Source organism: Nelumbo nucifera, chromosome 4 (genome assembly GCF_055504915.1).
Source record: "Nelumbo nucifera cultivar China Antique chromosome 4, China Antique-T2T, whole genome shotgun sequence".
Taxonomy (NCBI): Eukaryota; Viridiplantae; Streptophyta; class Magnoliopsida; order Proteales; family Nelumbonaceae; genus Nelumbo; species Nelumbo nucifera.
In genome coordinates, this window is record NC_142652.1 from 32,631,288 (window position 1) to 32,651,439 (window position 20,152).

The 20,152-nt window shown below is 37.4% G+C and overlaps 1 protein-coding gene, 1 long non-coding RNA gene and 2 other non-coding genes across 4 annotated transcripts; 2 read left to right on the forward strand and 2 right to left on the reverse strand.

The window, feature by feature from the left end:
* Nucleotides 1-4,923: 4,923 nt before the first annotated feature.
* AST91 (sulfate transporter 91) lies at nt 4,924-10,607 on the reverse strand. The gene is made up of 13 exons (XM_010276407.3): nt 9,850-10,607; nt 9,707-9,755; nt 9,386-9,593; nt 9,071-9,242; nt 8,812-8,877; nt 7,859-7,972; nt 7,654-7,770; nt 7,097-7,223; nt 6,696-6,982; nt 6,369-6,559; nt 6,053-6,138; nt 5,317-5,393; nt 4,924-5,224 (listed from the first exon to the last, which is right to left on the reverse strand). Exons 1-13 carry the CDS (start codon nt 10,153-10,155, stop codon nt 5,063-5,065), a joined length of 1,962 nt encoding a protein of 653 aa, XP_010274709.1. The 5' UTR covers nt 10,156-10,607; the 3' UTR covers nt 4,924-5,062.
* Nucleotides 7,484-7,557, forward strand: TRNAN-GUU (transfer RNA asparagine (anticodon GUU)). Its single transcript has one exon. It is a non-coding gene; the product is annotated as a tRNA-Asn (tRNA).
* A 103-nt stretch (nt 10,608-10,710) lies between the features above and the next one.
* On the forward strand, nt 10,711-18,117 carry LOC148792139 (uncharacterized). The gene is made up of 3 exons (XR_016085453.1): nt 10,711-10,828; nt 12,724-12,813; nt 17,912-18,117. It is a non-coding gene; the product is annotated as an uncharacterized LOC148792139 (long non-coding RNA).
* Nucleotides 12,487-12,568, reverse strand: TRNAS-AGA (transfer RNA serine (anticodon AGA)). The gene has a single exon. It is a non-coding gene; the product is annotated as a tRNA-Ser (tRNA).
* Nucleotides 18,118-20,152: the final 2,035 nt, after the last annotated feature.

Genomic DNA, 20,152 nt, shown 5'->3' on the forward strand with positions numbered 1-20,152 from the left:
TATTTGCATCGTTTCCAAATGCAGCCTAAAGGACTTTGCTCCCCTTGAAAAGGCAAATCTTAAGATATGTTCATCCCCTCAAAATTCTAAGACACATGGAATTGACGGATTGAATCCAATAATATTATGAACAAGAAAAGTTAACCACCAGAAAGGATTGTCTCCTATATGCATTTGATGTTGAAGAAATCAAGGTATTCAAGATCATAGATGGCCAGTGATCTAGTTTGATATGTTCAACTGCCCAACTCGTTCTCATCTTTTACAATTGTGTGATATCCTCTGGAGTCCCTTCATCATCACCATCATCTAAGCCTTGTCCCAACTATATGTAGTCAGTCGGCATGAACCCAGTTTCGCCATTCTAGTTTGTTCAATGCCATGTCCATTGCCTTATCCCTGGTTTTTTTAATGTGCATTGAAGGGAGTTGCGAAAACCAAAGGACTCCTACACGTTCATGCACGTAGGACTTTTACACAAGAGATGGATACCACTTACAACTCAAAAGCTTAAGCTATATTGGGTTATGGGCCATTCTTGTATATAAATCTCATGCACCCCTCATTCCCTAACTTACAATGTGAGTCTCTCTTCATACACTACTCATAAATGAATCCCAACATTTTTCTTCTTTTTGGTGAGCTTGAAGATAATCATTTCATTTTCTAACGTCATCTCACTCTTGTTGTGAAACGTACATAGATATCTTAGTGTGTTAACTATGTTGCATCTCTAATGAAAACCCCTTACTAAATTTTTTTGGGCTTGGAGTTGGATGATAAAATATGAAACTTGTCAAATATTCAGATCTAGTTTGAATCCAATATGCCATCTTAAAATAATATTTTTTACAAAGAAAGGGAGAGAAACATACATACATACATACATACATACATACATACAAATGCATGTGTCTTTCAGGCATTAAAAAAAAGAAAACATATGCATGTGCATTATGTGTATGTATTTATATATATGTGCATTGCATGTGGGAAATTTTAGATAAAAATAATAATTTTAACATCTCCATAAGAACCCATTAAATATTTTTTGATGAGAAACAAAAGCACTTTAAATAAAGTATTTAAGGAGAAAAAAAATGAGAATTAACGCCATAATAAGAGGGAATTGAATGAAGTGGTATGGGAATTAATACCTTAAATGTATGACTTAATTTAATGTACCTTAAAGCTCATTTATCTAATTTAATGTATCATAAATATAGGATTTAATGATAACGAGAGGGAATGAGAATTAATACCCTAAATATAGGAGATAATGAGAGTGAATAGGAATGAATTTAATAAAGAAAAATCCAGAATTTAGACCTCATTCACACTTTTAATAGTAGTATAGACAGATATAGATATGTATACCTACAGGTATATACCAAATCATTTCCTTCATAAGTTTGATGAATTAAATTAGGATGGTCTCCTATGTTAGTTGATTAGTACAATTAAGAAAATGAATTTACTTCAACCATGATGTTATACTATGTGGGAAACCAAGTTTACATGGAAAGAATAAGGAAACAACAATCTAAAAACATTTTGGTTTTGCAGATGGTCGCTTATAGCAGGAAGACTACCTGGTCGAACAGATAATTGTTGGATTTTAATCTCATAAGAGATTAAATCCAATGGGTTTGATTGATCAATTACATGAGAAATTGCACTTGCACACTTGATTGAAAAATCGGTTTTTCTCTTACAAAACCCAGTTTTGAACTTGTCCCACATTGGAAAATTATAAGTTTTGTTTTCAGTATTTCAATAGGAGCTGATTTACATTCCTTAAAATTAGTAGAGGAGAGTATGGGGATTCGATACCGTACAACGCACACGCGCGTGTGTGCGGCGCAATGAGGCGCTTTAGAGGCACACTTTGCTCGCACCTGCATGACTCGCGATGGGCGGCTTTGGTTTTGGTGCGTTGCTGACCGTTGATGAGATCAACGGTCACGATTCGATCGGGTGTGATCAAGAGGCACAATTCAAACTTTTTAAACAGTCACAATGTTTGAAATTGTGACTGTTCAAGGTGCCTTCTCTAAACCAACACCTACTTTTTCTTCATATCTCTTCACAAATTATTAAGTAGCATGAATCAGACTTCAAAACATACAATTTCGAAATTCACTCACTCTCTCTCTCTCTCTCAGTCCGGCCTGCTACAGTCTCACAGAAGGTTTCTCTGGAGACTCTTCAACTTTGCTGGTTGCAGATTCTCACCCATGGCTCTATTGTATCCTGGGAACGAATTTGCCTGTAACCCAACAACAAACTCAGTAAAACTGAGTGGGGGCAAATAACGTTCTAAAGATAGTATCTTCAGACGCGTCTCAGAGCTTCTCCTCCAAAGTTACAGTGACCCCATTTTTCCCAACAATAATGAAATCAAGAACCACTGGAATAACAATTTGATCAAGAGAATATTGCAAGTTGAGAGGCTAAATAAACGAACCGGCGAATCGGAGAAGGAGAAGCCTGTGAAGAATTTCATGTTTCAAGAACCCCCATTGATGGTAAAAAATCCTGATGTTATTTCCATTAAAGACATAAGGTGGAACAAGGTTGTTCTTCCACAGCAGATAGAAGGAAAAGAGGGAAATCGGATGAATGAGATAACTATGGAGACTTGGCAAGGTTAAGAACCCATCCTCTTCAACTCAACAAGTAGATGATCCTTTTGATGATTTTCCAGTACTGGATTTCAATATAGACAGGTCTTCTCATGTCAGATCCTCTAAACCCAGATTTCCTGCAAGTCTCTAGCTGTGGAATTCAACAAATTGATGGTTATTTTACTGGAAAATATGATGTGGGGGAAACATGTATGATCAAGGGATCGAAGGTTGAGGGGCAACGCAAAGAACTCAGTGAATCTGGAGAGGTGAAGGCTATGCAAAATGCCACAACTGAAGTGCCCCAAGGAAGTGGGGAGACTATTGGCCGTGCTGAAAACCCATCATCTTCAAGTTGGCAAGCAGATGATCCTTCAGATTTTCTAATGGATTTTGATGCAAATGACGACCTTCTTATATGGGATCTTCTAATCTCAGATTTCTTACAAGTTTGGGGACCTTGTAGTGGAATTCGTGAACAGAGTAATATAATGATTTGGTAGGTAAAGACAATGTTGGGAATAACTTGTCATCATGTCCTGTTCTTGGTTTTTCCATCTCAGAACATGCATGACTTCAACCAGTGAAGCAAAACTTGAAGACTGGTCGGATTTTAAACCTCTTCAACCTGATTAACTTTGGGAGCTAGATAGTTTAGCTTTTATTCTTGAATTAGAAGATAAATAAATGGAAGGATAATATCAAAGAGTCTAACAACTCTATTGATACTTTATTTTTAGTTATTTTTGTCATATTGTAATAATGGGAATTTTTCCTGATTTTTGTGACCTTTTCTAGTGAAAATTGTCATCACTTTTAACTTTCGAACATGTTTCAAGGCTTTCCAGGACAAATAAACTTTGTAATATCAGATGTAGGTGGGGTTTTCTGTTGTCTGGCCTAACTGCTGTTGTATGCTTTTATTTGTTTGGGAATTGGGAAGTGGGGGTTCTCTTATTCCTTTTTCACATTCGGCACTTGAAGTAAGATTTGGTCCATAGCATTGGTTAATTTGCTCCTTCATATAATTATTAAAAACTTGGAAAAATCTATGCTGCATTCGTTGTATTGTGCAACAAAAGACGTGATTAGTTGAATGTAATGATAAATATATTTTAGGAAACTTAAATTAATGAAAAGTAAGCAAACTTTATGTGATTTGGTTGGTGCATTTTCTTCTTATGTGCTGAGGATGGGTGGCCAAAAAAAAAAAAAGAAAAAGAAGAAGAATTTTGATGTCCCTAGTGTTGTTTTGTTATTAGGTTATAGGGGTGCAAATTGGATGGGCTTTTGTCAAAATTTGAATGGCCTGATCTGAAATCTAAGCCCAAAACAGTGTAAAATGTTAACTTGCTCCAACCCAAGTTGCACCCCTGATGGTGATGGGTTCTTGTTCTGATTTTTGGAGCAAATACTAATCGGACCACGACTGTACCTCTCTTGTCCCAATTCCCAAATGATAAGGATCCGATCGAACTGTTTCGTAAAGATACTTCTACCTAATTAACCACTTGTAGTACTACGACTTGTGAACTGGTTTGGTTTGAAAGAAATCATAATTTAGAAGGTAGTTTGCACTTTAAAGTAGTTCGAAAGGAGAAACGTAGGCCTATAAATAGGTTGTTTCAATGGAAGCAGAAAACAAATATGACATAATAAAGCGGAAGTGCAAAGGAAACCTAATGCAAAACAAAAATGACCAGATTTGGCATAAGCAATAATCATACAACGATACAATTCAACATGTGTTATATTACCTGTTACAATCTAAAATACTTATAGTTCTTTTTTATTCTGATATAAAATAGAATTGAAAGATGATATGGAATTATTTGCTATTTTTTTAATTTTTATTTGAACGAGTTAATTTGGTCAAATTGGATCATTCGACCGTTTAACCTTTGACCCAGTGACCAAAATGGCTCCGTGTCTGGTTCAATTCTGACAAATTTGGTTTAAGGGTTAGGGTAAAAATGGAGGGAGGTGTATCAGAAAGGGGGGTTTTAAGTAATTATCCCTAATAATAGTGTTTTGAACCTTCTCATTTTCAGGATTTGATTTGTAGACATAGAATATGTTGTTCTAAGAAGGCGGGCCTTAGTTGCGCCCTGAGTGACCAGGGTTAAAATCTTGAAAACAGCCTTTCTGTATGTGCAAGGGTAAGGCTGCGTACATCTGTCCCTTCTCAGACCTCGCAATGGCAGGAGGCTCATGCACTGGGCTGCCTAGAAGTAATATTTTTATTTTTTTTTTTATTTTTCAAGTTCTTCAATTTTGAATAAAAGACATGCTGGTATAACTCAAGCTTCAGGTCAATTATGATAGAAACCAAACTCAAACAGCTACTAAATATAACTCAAAGAGTCATTCCTTGAAACATTCAGTTGAAAGGAATTAAAGATGATGACTATTTCCCCCTTCAATCTTTTTCATAATTATACATTATTGCTTGATGTCCGCCCCTTCACTGTGAACGAGAGTGAAGCGACAGCCTCTCCAACTGTCAAGAAGAGAGAATCCATGGCCATGAACTCGTGGGCTTTATTTGCTCTCTGCAATTTCTCCATCACCTCACCCAAAGGATTCACCAACACAAGCTGTGATGCCAACGACCCCATTATAGTATTAGTAATCATACAGTGAATGAAATGAAGAAAATTCGAGTTAAGTACGTTCCTAATTGACTTGCCTCGAGACCTCGCTTCTCCATGGCCTTCTTCACATCCTTTATGAATGACAATCCACTTGTATCTATGGCACTTACAGCTGAAAAATGAGCATAAGATAAATATATTATTGGTATTATGACATTCACTTCTGTGATTGAAGCTGAAAACTAATATCTTTTTTTTTTTTTTTTAATTTCTATTGACAAACAGAGATACACTTGATACCAAATAGAGTATAGAACATGGCCTCCAAATAGGTAATGAACAGATGTTAGGAAGCAACTAAATCCCCCACCAACCACATATTACCTAAAGGCTGGATTTCCAGAATTCAAAAGGAATATATTGACAATACTGCAGTTGACAAAGACATTAACACTAGCTATCTGGTAGTTATCATGTGGTTTATCACATACACTATGCAATTATCACTTCATGGGTGCCCACCACTCAGAAATAAATGAATCTGTTGAAAGTCGATGGTTCATCATCTCAGCTGTTTAGCACCAAAATTGTAGTAGTGCATAGGACTTTTCCAGATCATGTTGAAATTTAAGAAAAATTCCAGCATATCTGGTGACACTACTTATTGTGCAGTTATGCTAAATCATGATCAAATGATTCAAATTCTGTTTGATACAAGTTTGTATTAATGGCAACATAGAGGGTCATTTTCTGATGACTAGAATTATTTTTCTGATTAAGAAAATTAACTGAAATAACAAATATTTTTTTTAGAAGAAATTAGTTAATTACCTGACATGTCTAGGATAACATAATGAAGATTAGATTGCTTTGCAACTTCTTCTTCTACTTCATATTCTTCTATCCATCTCGAGATCCTGTGGAAGAAGATGAAGTGTCAGGAGAGGTCAGCATCATCATTGAATTTCCCTAGGAAGAATCTTTTCATTCAATTAGGGCTGCAAATCCTTGACCCGACTGGCTGACTGACTGAACCTGTTGTTTCTTCTGGGTGTGTGTGATTCGAGGTCCAGCTCAACCTGAGTCAGCCCTTTGCCACCCTAATTATTGAATTGAACAGGATCTGCATTTTGAAACAGGTGAAAACCTTTCATTGAGGTAAGTGGTATTAGCAAAATTAACTGGAGCTTCAATGCTCAGTATGAGAAAGCCTGGGATCCTTCTGGCTTCCTTGTAGTGATGGAGATTGCGATAGATATCCGTCCCGGGAATATTTCCCAGCATCACTGTTTTGGGCCTAGTGATCTGTAACAATATCTTGAAAATTGAGATCCCTACCTGCAATTAAAAGATCAAACTTGTCTTACAGGCATGCCATGTGAATGCTCCAGATACACATCTCCTACCCATTAAATGAATCTTAGACGTTATCTGCAAAGAAAAACTGTTGAAGCATTATAACAAACAGACTTACTGCAATGGCCAGGCCTCCCTGGGCAGAGATGAAGATGACACCTAGGAAAGCAGATACCAACACAAAGAAATCGAATCTATCGATCTTCCAGACAAGATAGGCTGCAGGGACATCGATGAGGCCAACAACTGCGGTGATAATGATGGCACCAAGAACTACATTAGGTGTGTAGCAGAAGAGGGGCATGAGAAAGAGGAGAGTCACCATTACAGTCACAGCCATCACTATGTTGGATACTGCAGTCTTTGCCCCTGCATTGTGATTAACAGCTGACCGAGAGAAAGCACCTGAAACCCAGCCAAAGTTGCATCAGAAACCCAGATATCGAACTTCTGGAAGGAGTCTAGCTATGGACTATGGTATGGAGAAGGCTCAAAAGGGAGTTCATTAATGGGCGGTACCTGTAGTAATGTAGCAAGAAGTACAGGAGCCAACTATGTTCATCAACCCGATTGCCATCATCTCCTTGTTTCCGTCGACCTGGTAATCCCTGATAGCAGCGAATGTTCGTCCTACTGCTATACCTTCCTGTTCAAAATATCAGCAACGCCTGTCTAGTGTAAGAAGCTACGTGGTTTGGAAGCAATTCTAGCAAGCAGCTGAGAGCCTGAGGGGTGAGGAGTCCGGAGCTCCTACACTCTTGACTTTTCCCCCGCCTACGCTGCACGGTCAACGTGCTTCGTTGGGGCTCATGAAATTTTGGGCTTCACATTGTCTAAATCGCGGTGCACGTGCATCTCAGTAATATACTATATTAATATTTAAAGTACATTAGATAAGTAACAATTGCTGGAATAGCTCAGTTGGTTAGAGCGTGTGGCTGTTAACCACAAGGTCGGAGGTTCAAGCCCTCCTTCTAGCGTTTGCAAGTAATATTTAATTTTCAATTTTTACTTCTCTTAATTAATAAATCGGGAAGGATTGTTGGGACGAAAGAAAACTAGAAAAGAGAACTCACAGTAAGTGAAATGATGCCAGTGATGAGTCCAGTTCTTACTACCAGGCCCAGATGACTTCTCTGAAAGCTAAGCATATTCCATGAGAGAGGATTCAGACCTTCTTGTAATTTCCCAATCTACGAAATTCACCAGAGAAAAAAGTATATGATAATAAAATAAAAATAAAGAAAATAAAAAATGAGAATTGTGGGCCCCAGAATTTACGATGCTGATTCCATGATTTTGAGCTTTGAATGCGAAAACCAGCAGGGTGGAGAGGATCACTGAGGTAAGTGGGGCTCCGGCTGATACCCAAAACAGCTTTGGTTTTCTCAAGCTCTGCACCATATAAGAAGATAAGACGAGATGTGATGAGATCGATGGACGATGGTCCTCTAAAAACAGAGAATATCTGATTGATCTAAAGCGTCTCCGGTCTCCCCCCATTAAAGATGGGCCCACTGTATGGCTGACCCGGATTATGCATTCAACTATTCGGGCCTTGGTGATCCATAAAACCACAACTGACCCGGTTTGCCATCTGATTTTTCATTTGGGTCTGGATCTGACAATTTGAAGCCTTTTATTTATTTAGAATTTGTGGACCATGATTGGATGGTCCATGGGCCTATAGCCCTACAGTTCTGTAAAGGCTCAGACTTTTGTCACATATCCTTGTATCGGAATCTTTTTTCCTCGGGAAACACAAAGGAGTGTACTAACATTTATTTCGTCGTATGAACGACAAAACCTGATTCCAATCCAACAACCCCTGGTCCATCCATCAACCATGGTTAGTTCTTCGAGGGGGATAAAGCCCATGAAGTCCAAGAGGCCCACTATTTGATAAGCCTCTCATTCCGAGGACGTATCGCGGTACCATAAGTGGAGATGAGATTCTCTGATCAACCAGCCGGTCAAGGATCGTGCGCCACGTGGCATGGAGTAGATGGAGCTAGTACTCACTCCAATACAGACCTTATGTGATTCAATATTCATCATGTGAACTTTTTTTTTGTTTTTCAACAATATTCATCATGTGAACTGAAATCAAATCCGTTTCAGAAATAATGGAGGGGCATATATGTCATTTTGAAAAGAATAAAATAAAAGAAAGAAGAAACAGAACGTTCTATGCATGCAGACAGAAGTTAATAGTAAGGAGGAATAAAACCTACAACGTGTCTGGCCAAGAGAAGCAACACAAGGAAGCAGAAGCCCATGAGTATGGTTTGCCATGACCACTGTGCTCATACCACCAAAACAACAACACAAACCCAGATTATAATCAAAAAACCAAACAGGGAAGAAATGTGATAGCTAATTAATGGAAACCCATAATCAAATCTTCCTGGTTTTCTAATTATTTGGCTAAAATCTTCTTGTTTGCTTGATGATGATTATAGGGTCCATGAAAGGGAGAAGAGGAACAAGTACCTCATCTGTTCTGTGGAAAACAGAGCTCATAACAGGTACTATGCCCATTTGGTTGGTGAAATGCACAATCCCAAGAAGGCTCTTGAGCTGTTGCAGAGAAACTATAATTGCAGCACCAGCCATGAAACCAATAAGGATGGCTTTTGAGAGAAAGTCAATTATGAAACCAAGCCTGCCAGAAATCAATCAAACCAGTGACAATTCAGAAAGCGCTTGAGCATTTATGCTTAATGTAAAGAGCAAAAATCTTGGGAAGAGCCAAACGATAAAAAAAAAAAAAAGAATAGATTAGAAAGAAAGAAAAGGAATTGTCACCTTAAAATTCCCAAGGAAGCTTGGAAGATACCAGCAAAAAAGGTTGAAGTGAAAGCCAATTGAAGAAACAGAAGAGGCTCTTGGGCAGGAGATACTTCTTCCCTTAACATAGATCCTAGAATCAGGGAAGCAATGGAAACAGGGCCTACTGCCAGATCCCTGGAGCTCCCAAGCACAGCATACACAAGTGGAGGCACAAAGCTAGAGTCTACACAACCAGTGCATACACAAGTATACATACAATACAACACAGCATAAATCACACTGCATTGAGCTTTAAGTGATAGAGGGCTAAGACTGCAGCAGAAGAGAATTACTTACAAAGTCCTATGATGGGAGGCAGATTGGCCAACTTAGCATAACTGATCCCCTGAAGAACAGAAAAAACTCAAAATGGGCATCAAGCTATATATTCTTCAGAAAACAATCAAAAGCAGCAGTTAATCTGAAGATTTGGGTGCTACCTGTGGAATGGCTAAGCTTGCAATGGTAAGACCTGAAATGATGTCTGACTTGAGAAGCTTGAGATTATAGTTAGGGCCCCATTGGAGGATGGGAAAGATGTATTGAGCACCAAGAATCCATTTCTTCTTCAGAGGTTGGCCTTTGAATTGGCGCAGAGGGTCGTCAGGGAAGAGGGTCTCCTTGAGCCTGTTCTTCAGCTTCTGGAACGTACTTTTAGGTGGAGGTGGAACAACCTTGTGCACCTCCATGTCTATCTCTACACACTGAGGGCCGGTGTTACTCATACTCGTTTGAGTATGCTCCATAGCTGAGAAATGGGTCTGATGACTCTCAACGTGAGCAGGCCTCTACTCTATTTGAGCTGCCTTCTATCAGTCAATTCCTCATGGGACCGCTTTCAAACAAAGTAGTACCACCCAAGAAGAAAAGCAAGGGGTGTTTGGAGAGAGAGAGAGAGATGCTTATGGGACTTGTGGTGAGCCTTATCGACTTAATTTTATGGTTGAGTGAGCCCACCTCTTTATTCTTGAAAGGAAGGCGAGTTTATCTGTAACAGTATCTGAAACCCCAAAACAAACAGTAACAGAATGGTGGAGGGGGAGAGGGAAGAGAGGGAGGTGAGTAAGACGGTCGAGCAATTAAGCAATGACAAGTGTGGCATGACTTTGCCACGTGTCATTTGCTTAAGATCGAATATTCTGTGAATATTTCCTTCATTCATCATGGAAGACTTAACTAAAGCAAAGTTAGCAAACCCTTATTAATCTTATGCCTCAGCAATGCTTAAATGAGGGCACTGAATGCTTACCAAAAGTAGCAGTAAAAAAATGTAAACAAATGTAGCTCTGATTTTTGAAAGAGAGAGAGAGAGAGAGAGAGTCAATATCATGGGGTCGGTGGTGATAATTAATCAAAAGGAGGAAAGCCTACGTTTCGCACCAAACATGAACCATCAATTGGTGGCCTGCTCTGTTATTGGTAAGGACGCAGAAGTTTCTAACCGTCATCTCATTCCTATCCTCTACCTTCGTTTTGCAACTCCAATTTAATTTTCTTTCAAATTCCAACAAATGTACTGATGGGTCTGATGTCCTACAATTCCTGGACATGGTTTACTTTGGTTGATCCACACAGCTAGACTGGCTATTATTATTTCATGGTTGGAAGTGGGAACACCTTGACGCTGTCCATCTCTTTTTGAACTTAATTTATTAGAATTTTGTCTTCCCAACCATCCAATATCCAAATCAGTAATCAGTGCATTTTAACTAATAGTTATATATTCACATCTCAATCTGATTTTATTTCCTTTTGGCCCCAGCTAATCTTGATTTTTGGGACCCAAATCATTCCTGAGGCTGAATGTAGCCCCAAAATTGGTATATGATATACAACTCAATTCTGCTTGCTTCTAATTCTGTATGTCTTCCATTTGAGATGTGATTTTAGAGAAGATTTGATTTGACCCACTATAACCCACATATTTTTTGAAAAAAAAAGAACTGGGCTTTGGTTACAATTATTGTTGGTTGATAAAGGTTTACACTAGGTTTAAATTATTTCGATACCTTATTGTATGATACCTAGGGAGCCGATTAGCTGGAGACAAAAACATACACATGGCTGAATTATCTATTACGGTTGAACATGAGAGTGTTCAATACAGCTGGGTCTCAGAGTCTACAGTGAGCATTGGCGTGTTCCACCATGATAGATAGTTCAGCCAGATTTTGTCTCCAGTTCGTCCGGATTGCGATATGTATTGCTTTTTAAAATAATTGATATGCGAAATAGTAAAAATTAAAGCACCGTTTGGTAAGAGTGCAAATACAAATATATACAATATAAAATTTGTATACATATTTTCAATTCTTCCCAAATTAAGCCTAAGGAATATGTGGATGTTCAAAGCTTAATATCATTAGGGCATATGAGCATATCCACACACGGAACTATAAGAATCAGGAAGCATTGCCTCTTTGAATCGGTCGATATATAAAATTGTTAAAGAAGAATATTGAAACTTGGAGAAATATTTGGCTTCTACCCAGTTGGAGGATATGCATCCGACCAACTGCATTTTACATGCATCCGACCATGGTTAGGAGAGAAGTAAAGCCCGGCCCGATACTTCCAAACTTTTAGAGTTAACCCAACATGGTTCAAATTCGACCCTTTTTCTGAAATTGGGTCCATAGGGACCGGCCTACCTTAAACTTTACAAGTCTTTCAAGTTTTTGGTAGTGAGCAATTAGCTACATTTGGCCTACAAAAGACAAGGTGATGTAGATCTGCAAGATAGTTGGAGCCCTTGATCTCTAAAAGCTTCTGTTAATAATTGTTTCTTCCAAGAAAGAAAGTAGAAAAGATGATATTCCTTAGAGAAAAAGCTCCTTTCGAAGTTCACCAAAAAACAAAACGACTTTCTGCAACTACAAGGAGATTGAAACACATCCACATACAGTTTGTATGGATGATCGATGAACCTTCCAAGCAAAAAAAACAAGAAGCAAATTATATAAAATTAAAAATTGGAAGAAGAATATATGATAACATTCATATCAAAATCAAACTCTTTTACGCAACCAAGCCGCCTGCAATTTGCAAAAGATTATTTTGGTAGAAAGAAAATTAAACGTGGGCGGCAGGATTCGAACCTGCGCGGGCAGAGCCCACATGATTTCTAGTCATGCCCGATAACCTCTCCCGCACGCCCACAGAAAATTCAGTATTTACAACAAATGTTAAATAAATATTAGTTTTCTTTTATGATACCGAAATGACATCATATCCGAAAACTCTTTGGATACCATATCTTTGAAGTATTATAGATTTTTCCTATGTAAATATAAATATTTTCTGATTCCACACAGCCAAAGATGGAATGGAAGGATAAAAGTGAGGAATCTGAATTCTGAAGGGAATGCGCACGATTGAGACGTCGGAACTCAAAACTTGTCAAGGTTTGTGCCTCTTTCATTGCTTAGTCTCTCTATATTGTTTTTGCATGAAAATTGAATTCTTTATGAATTCGAATTCAGTCCTCATAAGATCGAATTTACACCGTTTTACAATCATTTGTAGGATATCTTTACATGAACAAAAGTATATAAATATAGAGATATTCTTAATACACAGTTGTAAATAACTATGAGGTGGTGTTAACAAAATCTTATAAGGATTGAATCCGAACTCTTCTTTTATAAACCGTTAAACACATACACACACAAAATTAAAAAAAAAAAAAAGAAAACAAAATGTTTTGTGGTCCAACCCTCTTTGAATTGTTAGACCGGTTCGGTTTTTTTCCTTCATTAGAAGTGGAATGAGGTCAGTTATTGTCCACCAAATTTGCCATTCTTACCAGAATTTCTGTAGTCCATGAGATTCAGTGGCACTGGGTTGTGCCATGTGCCACCTCTCCACCCACAAATTAAAAGTGAACCGACCGCCCATCCTCTCAGAAATAAAGCGTTTGGTTTATTTGGTCAAATAATCGGATGACCATTTAATTACTATATTTTATCATTTCCACATATTAGTTTATGGGTTCAACTATGATCTCAGAAAAGCTTGTATCCAATCAACCTGTATCATAAAAATGGTAATCAATCATGTGGTTATTTATCAAATTTTCTGGAGGGTGATTTTTTTAAGTCTTATTCTTATATCATGCATTTCTGGTAATATAGATTTTTTCATTAATTTATATTTTAAACTTATAAGTTAAGGGGTTTTTGTTAATGTAAATTATTTTTTTCTTAATGTAAATTTTAAAACCATCTAGTTTAAAAATAAATTGGTTCTTAAAATAAAAACACAGAAAACATATTCTTGGTTGCATATGTGTTTCATTTCCGATATTGAAAACGGGAATTAATTAATGTACTCTAGAATTTCTGGTTTAAAGAACCTTGTTTTCGAACAAGTCATTTGAAAAACTTTGTTTTTTGTTTTGAAACCATCACTTCAATTATTTCAAAATGAAACAAAACAAAATTGTCTTTGCTTTTCAAAACAAAAACATAATTCAAAAAGATGTTTATTTTTATGCTGATGTGGTAATTTTAAAAACAAACAATAACAAAAAAAAAAGACATTCAGAAATCCCCTAAATGATTCTTTAGTTAACTAATGATGATTAATACATCTATATTGGATGGGTTAAGGGTTATGTCAGCTTCCAACCTGACACAACCTACCTCCCTTATCTGGGCTTGGGGCCCAAAGTGTAAAACAATTTATCAGTAGTGCAGTTTGAACCAATAATAATCCCACCATTTTTTTCTATATTGATTTTCTATGCATTCTTATTTTCATGCTTTTATTGATATATTTATAACACATTTGATGTCACCATTGAACATTTGGCCCATTGTTAAACTAGGAACACCAGTTGCAGCAGTTCAATGTATGCACTAATCCGGTTGGAACTCAACTTAACTCAGCCTAACTTTGAGAGTGCTTAAAAATAAGCACTTCTTTTTGGCTGGAACCACACCAATAAACACTTATTTGCGTTTAGGAAATAAATGTGAATAAATGCTTATTTGAGAGTCCCAAATTTTGGATTTATTTTTAAATGCTTATTTCCTTTTTGGCCTATTTTGGCATGTTACATCGTTTTGAAAATACCCATACTGCCCCTGCTTGAAATAAATGCCTTTTCATCAAATACTCATGAGTGCTTATTAGAGTAAGCACTTCTTCAATAATCACTCCAAAACTCCACTTTAATCCCAACTATTTTGGATTAGCTAATGGGCTTTTTGGATTAGTAATTTAAAGGGCAAATGGTGAAGTTTGAGTTTCAAGCTTTACCATAAAGCTCACCTCTATGAACCACACACATCCCACGATTTTGTTTGGTAAGTGCCCACTTAGGACATCAGTTCCCATGACATGAGAAGCTGAGGTTTGCCTTTTCAGTGACTTAACCTCACCATAGTAGGACTCAAATTTAAAATCTAAAGAAACTAATTAAAAAATAAAGATTTAGGCAAGCTTATGACTTGGGGGTCCTGAATTGCCACCCTACCAAAATAGGCACCATTGACTGTCTGGCGAATAATTGAATTACTACTCTTTCTTTTCTTCTCTTTTCATTGCTAAGAAAATTGAACTCCCTCTCTTTATTACTAAGAGAAGTAGGGAACCAACCTCCACATTTTTCAGTGGTTGGTATGGAAATGACTCTTGAGGTTGATTCATATTTCAAGGAAATATCCAAATTTTCTTGTAATTAGATTGAATATCTAAGGGAATATTTCTGGAGAGACCTCTATCATACAACTCAAATGGGTAGTTCTTAAGTCAGAAGTTAACCCCACCCTATAGATTGACACTAATCCTAAGAAACCATTGCAAAATCACTAGAAGAGAAAAGGGCAACTCATGCATTTTGTAGTTATGGTGATTTGCTCAGTTTCACTTGAAGTCATAGACTGGGATATCAATTCTGGACCCTTCCAATGGCGGTGCAGTGCCGACCCACTAATGCGCCAAGTGTCAAACCATAGACGGGTCAACAGGCAACTGGGTTGGATAAGGGCCATCCTGATCAAGATGGACCCATAAAGACTGAGGATAGAATTTGTCAAAGATTCTTGAGAGTCTTTAACTGGAATCTTGTGGGAAAATGCTGGTCACTAAGATCATGAAAAGTTCTTTACATTCTTTGTCATACCATTCTTTCCTTTAAAAAGCCAAGCCCTTCACACACATCCTCTGCTTTATAGCCCTACAGATGAGAAGAAAAGAAAGTAAAAATGTGGTCCTTGGAGTTAAAACAATATTCCTCATTGTGTAAGGCTAAATCTCCTTTTTCAATATGAAACCAGATAAGTGGTGCAATAAAGATACAAACCTTTCCTGTTCTCCAATTGCTCAGTGACACGAGTATGGGTCTAGAGTTTTTAAAAGATTTTCCCAAAAGTGTGAGAAGACCTTCTAAGCCAATCACCACGTTAGAATCTTCTTCTGTAGGTGTTTAAATGATTGATGGTTAGAAAGGAGAAGCTTGAAGATTGACTTCTTAGTGAATGGTCACATTAGGGTCTTCAACAAATATTTAAATGATTTATTTATTAGAAAGAATGAACATGAGGAATCAAAGAGAACTCTTCCAACTGCTGAATCACCATTGCAGGATCTTTACTCTTTAATGGATATTTGAATGATTTTTTATTGGACAAAATAAAACAATCCCCTTTGACTTTTATCATTGCCTAACCTATCTAGGAAATGCATTACTGGGCCCAGACCTGATGAAGTTTGTTGCAACAACATTTTTGAGAGTGGAACCATTGTGCAGTTGACCAGGAAACAGAACCCACATTATTGCTTGCTTCAATATCAGACCAAGACTCTCACTTGGATATACATAAATTTTCCATAATATCAATTAAAGAACTGTTCTGTGGGACCAGAAAAACAGCTTAAGCATGAAAGGATAGTGATCAAATGATCACACTTTCATTGAGTAAATCAAGAGCACCATAGCAGATTGAATTGAAAATGGAAAATGCCCACTTTGTTTTCCCAAGTTCTGAAACCAATGAATGAGAAAGAAAACACGTTCCACCTCGACTTGTCAAGCTTAAGAACCATGAATTATTATATTGTAAGGCCAACCCTATTTTCTCCTTGGTGCACAAATGCCCAAATTCCATTGGTAATTGGGCGAGGAGGATGGTATGTGAGCGATCAACTTTCACATGGCAGAAAAGTAAGGGAGCCATAGGGACCCTATCTGTCTCAACAAACCCTGCACTCTGTACTTGGTGGTGGAAGGTGCCAAATGCCAACTGACTCGCTAAGATCTCTCGCTGGTCTTTGGGGAAATTGTTAGAGAATAAAATCCTATTCAGTGACCTCGCTTAACAGCTTAAGCTTTTATGTTGAATGATTTTCTGGGAAAGTATCAGAGCCGTTTCGATCAAGTGGACACAATCCCATCCATACATTCTGTTGAAATTTAATTTAATTAAATAATGGGGGCAACAAGGAGCGAACACTAGACCACTTGGGCGAGGTTCTTGAACAGGCTTTTATTCTTTAACAGAAATTGTGGATCAAATCCTACCTTTACCAAGTTTTTTAATTTTTTGGTGCCGGTGATGCAGTTTTAGCCCCTAAACGGGCCAGGTGTTATACACTAGACCTAGTTAGTGGATTAATAATTAGTGACAGAATAATATACACAAGACCCATTGACATACAATGTGAAGAACCTGGTTTTCCGCGGTTTAAACCTGTGCCTTCTCAAAATGAAATATTTGACATCGAGTGGATTGGTGCCATCACCAGGCCCCATTGGAACCAAAAACTCTGTGGACAAAATTCAGCCAAAGCAAGCTCTGAGAACAGGTCCTAACTGAGCTCTTCCTTATTTCAAGTCTAATAATTGAAGCTTTTATCCATCAATCTACTTGAAATGATAAGTCCCAAACTCGTCAGATACATGGAACTATTTCGGAATCAATATTGAGATAGAGTGAAAGAAAATAAAACAAAAAACAGCTAGCAAAGGGATAAACGATGTATCTGTGTTTGGTTTCTGGATCCAAGGAAAGAGATGCATTGGTGGTTGGCTTTTGGATCCTCGTTCTGGTTTCTTATTGGTTCTAAGATAAAGAAAAGGTAGGCTTATCTTGCTCCCTTCCCGGAAGATTTCCAATGGTTTCTTAGTTCTTTTTTATTATTTCTTTTCTTTCCACCTTTTATCTACTTAATGGAAGAATAAATTATAAGCTGAGAAGGTTGTCTAATGCTATTGGTTGGTTGTAGGGTCATTCCATCACTAATTCACTGTGTTTAAACTTTAAATAAACTAAGTGGGTTTTTGGTCCCTCTTTCTTCTTTTTTTCTTTCTCAACATCTCTCACAGTTTTATATCTTTTTCTATTTACCATGATTATAATATTTATGTTTGTTATTATCTAAGCAAGCCAAGCACACCCAAGCTTGGCTAAGGCTCATTTAACCATAGGAGCTCAGGTTCAGGCTTGGGTTCAGTTTAGCTCATTAATTTACAACTAAAACCCTAATTTCTTGTTTCAGTACAACAAAACAGCAACTCTACAGAGATGGGAAATGTGAATATCGAGTGGTTTGGAATTTTGTGTTTCAAATAATTGATATTCTATTATTTTGGTTCTTGTATGTGCTGCATACTGTACCCGTTTCTCCTTATTCTTTGCATTTCTTGTTAGTGGTGTTGATGATGCTAAATAAATTTGCCTGTCATTTCTAATTTCATTTTACAAGAGTTTTGCAATGTAGATTCAATAATATGGAATTTGAAGCCTTTAAAAAAAATCCAAATGGAGTTTTTATAGGGATCTTCTGTGGTCATAGGCACAAAATACCGATTCATATTAAATCTTGAATGCCCTTATGTGCTTGCCCTCTTTTGGTTTGAAGGAAAAAGTTGGGAAATAAAGGGAAATGTGGGGAAACTTTTACAAGCCATGTATAAGTTTCCTTAAGTTTTCCTTCCTTCCCCTACTTTTTCCTTCGAACCAAACATAACCTTAAAGAGACAGGATAAATCCATCTCCATGAAATTCTTATTAGTTTCATTATTCTTAAGGTCTATCTCCTTTGTGCAAACTTTTTAAACGTTTGCTCTTGATATGGCAACATTCTCTGGACTCGGACCTATCAATGACAACATAAATTTCGAAATATATTCCAAATGTGTAACTGTAATGTCTTGTGGGTAGCAGATCCAGTATTCCGTTATGGATGACCAATTTTCACACAGAGATGCAACTTGAATATGCCCAATCCAAGTCGATCTAATCTAATCCGAGTTTTTGCACTGTTTGGGCCTACTCATGCCTGACCTAAACATGGGTTGGGGTTGAATTGAGGTCTTGGGTAGTCTGACCCTGGCCAGCCTGTCATGTACATACATACATAATACTTTTTTTGTAATCATATATACGTGTATAATATGTATATGCACTTTTTTTGTAATCATATTTTTAATCAGTTCTACTTTTAAATTGGTCATATAGTTCAATAAAAAATGATTATATAAAAATATATACATGAATTCTTTCAAACCTGATCAACCCCTCCAAACCCAATTAACCTGCCAAAAACCAAAGCCCAACCTGAATTGTGTTGGATTGGATCTGGGCTGACCTTCAACCCAAACCTGTGGTCAGTTGCTCCCCTCCTTTCACATGGCAGAATAGTAAGGGGGTTTTATGGGTTTGAGGGATGGGCTATCCTCGTTTTGGTGTGGCAGAGATCACATTCTACAAGTGTTCTTTTGGCACTGCTTCCGGTAGCCAATCATTGTTTGACAGTTGTTTCATTGTAATGTGTAAGGCTGCTGGTAATGTTTTTTTGCATGACAGGTAAACCAATTCAGTCCTGTATTTGTCTTTTGGTCAAAAAACCATCAAGGGCAATTACTTTTGGGTCTGGATTGGCCAGAGACAAAATCATGCACATCAGGCTAGGCTATTTGTCATGAGTGAACATGCCAGTGTTCAGTACGGATGGGCCCCGATGTGATCCACAGTGAATACTGGTGTGTTCACTCCCAAAAGATAGCCCATCCAGGTGTATACAATTTTGTCTCTAGTTCATTCGAACTGTTATGCTTAATTTGGAAGGAGTGCAAATATAAATATGTACAATGCAAATACATACAAAATAATACAAAATACAAGGTTTTACACTCTACATATTTGTATTTGTACTCCTTCCAAACTAAGCCTTACTCTTTTATTCCACATCCACAGTAATGTGTCATGCCCCAAAACGTTCTCAACAGCCAAAGTTTTTCCTCAATACCTTTCACACAGTGATTGGTTAGTGCAGAAATCTGGACTTGGAATCAATCATCTTGTCTAACCTGCATGCCTAACAATATTTGGAAATGTGACTGAATTAGGGAGTCAAACTTTCGAACCATTGTATCGACCCATTGGATCCAAACTTCTTATACCTCATATTTATTTATTTATTTATTATTATTTTTTTTACTTTCATTCAATTTGTAACAGGTGTCTCTATTATACTGGAAAGACATGGTATTAAAAGAGATTTGACCAATTAAAGCACCCTATGAATTTAATGAATACCACTTGATTGGTCGCTTCTATTGTGATACTGGTTGATTGATTGTAATTAAGTTTTTGTAGTACCATGTAGAAATGGCAACGGGGCGGGGATTACATTCCCCATCTCCGACCCCGACCCCCAAATCATTCCCGTCCCCATTCCCGATCCCAATCAAGGAAAGAAATTCCCCTCCATCCCCGATCCCGACAGGGATGAGTT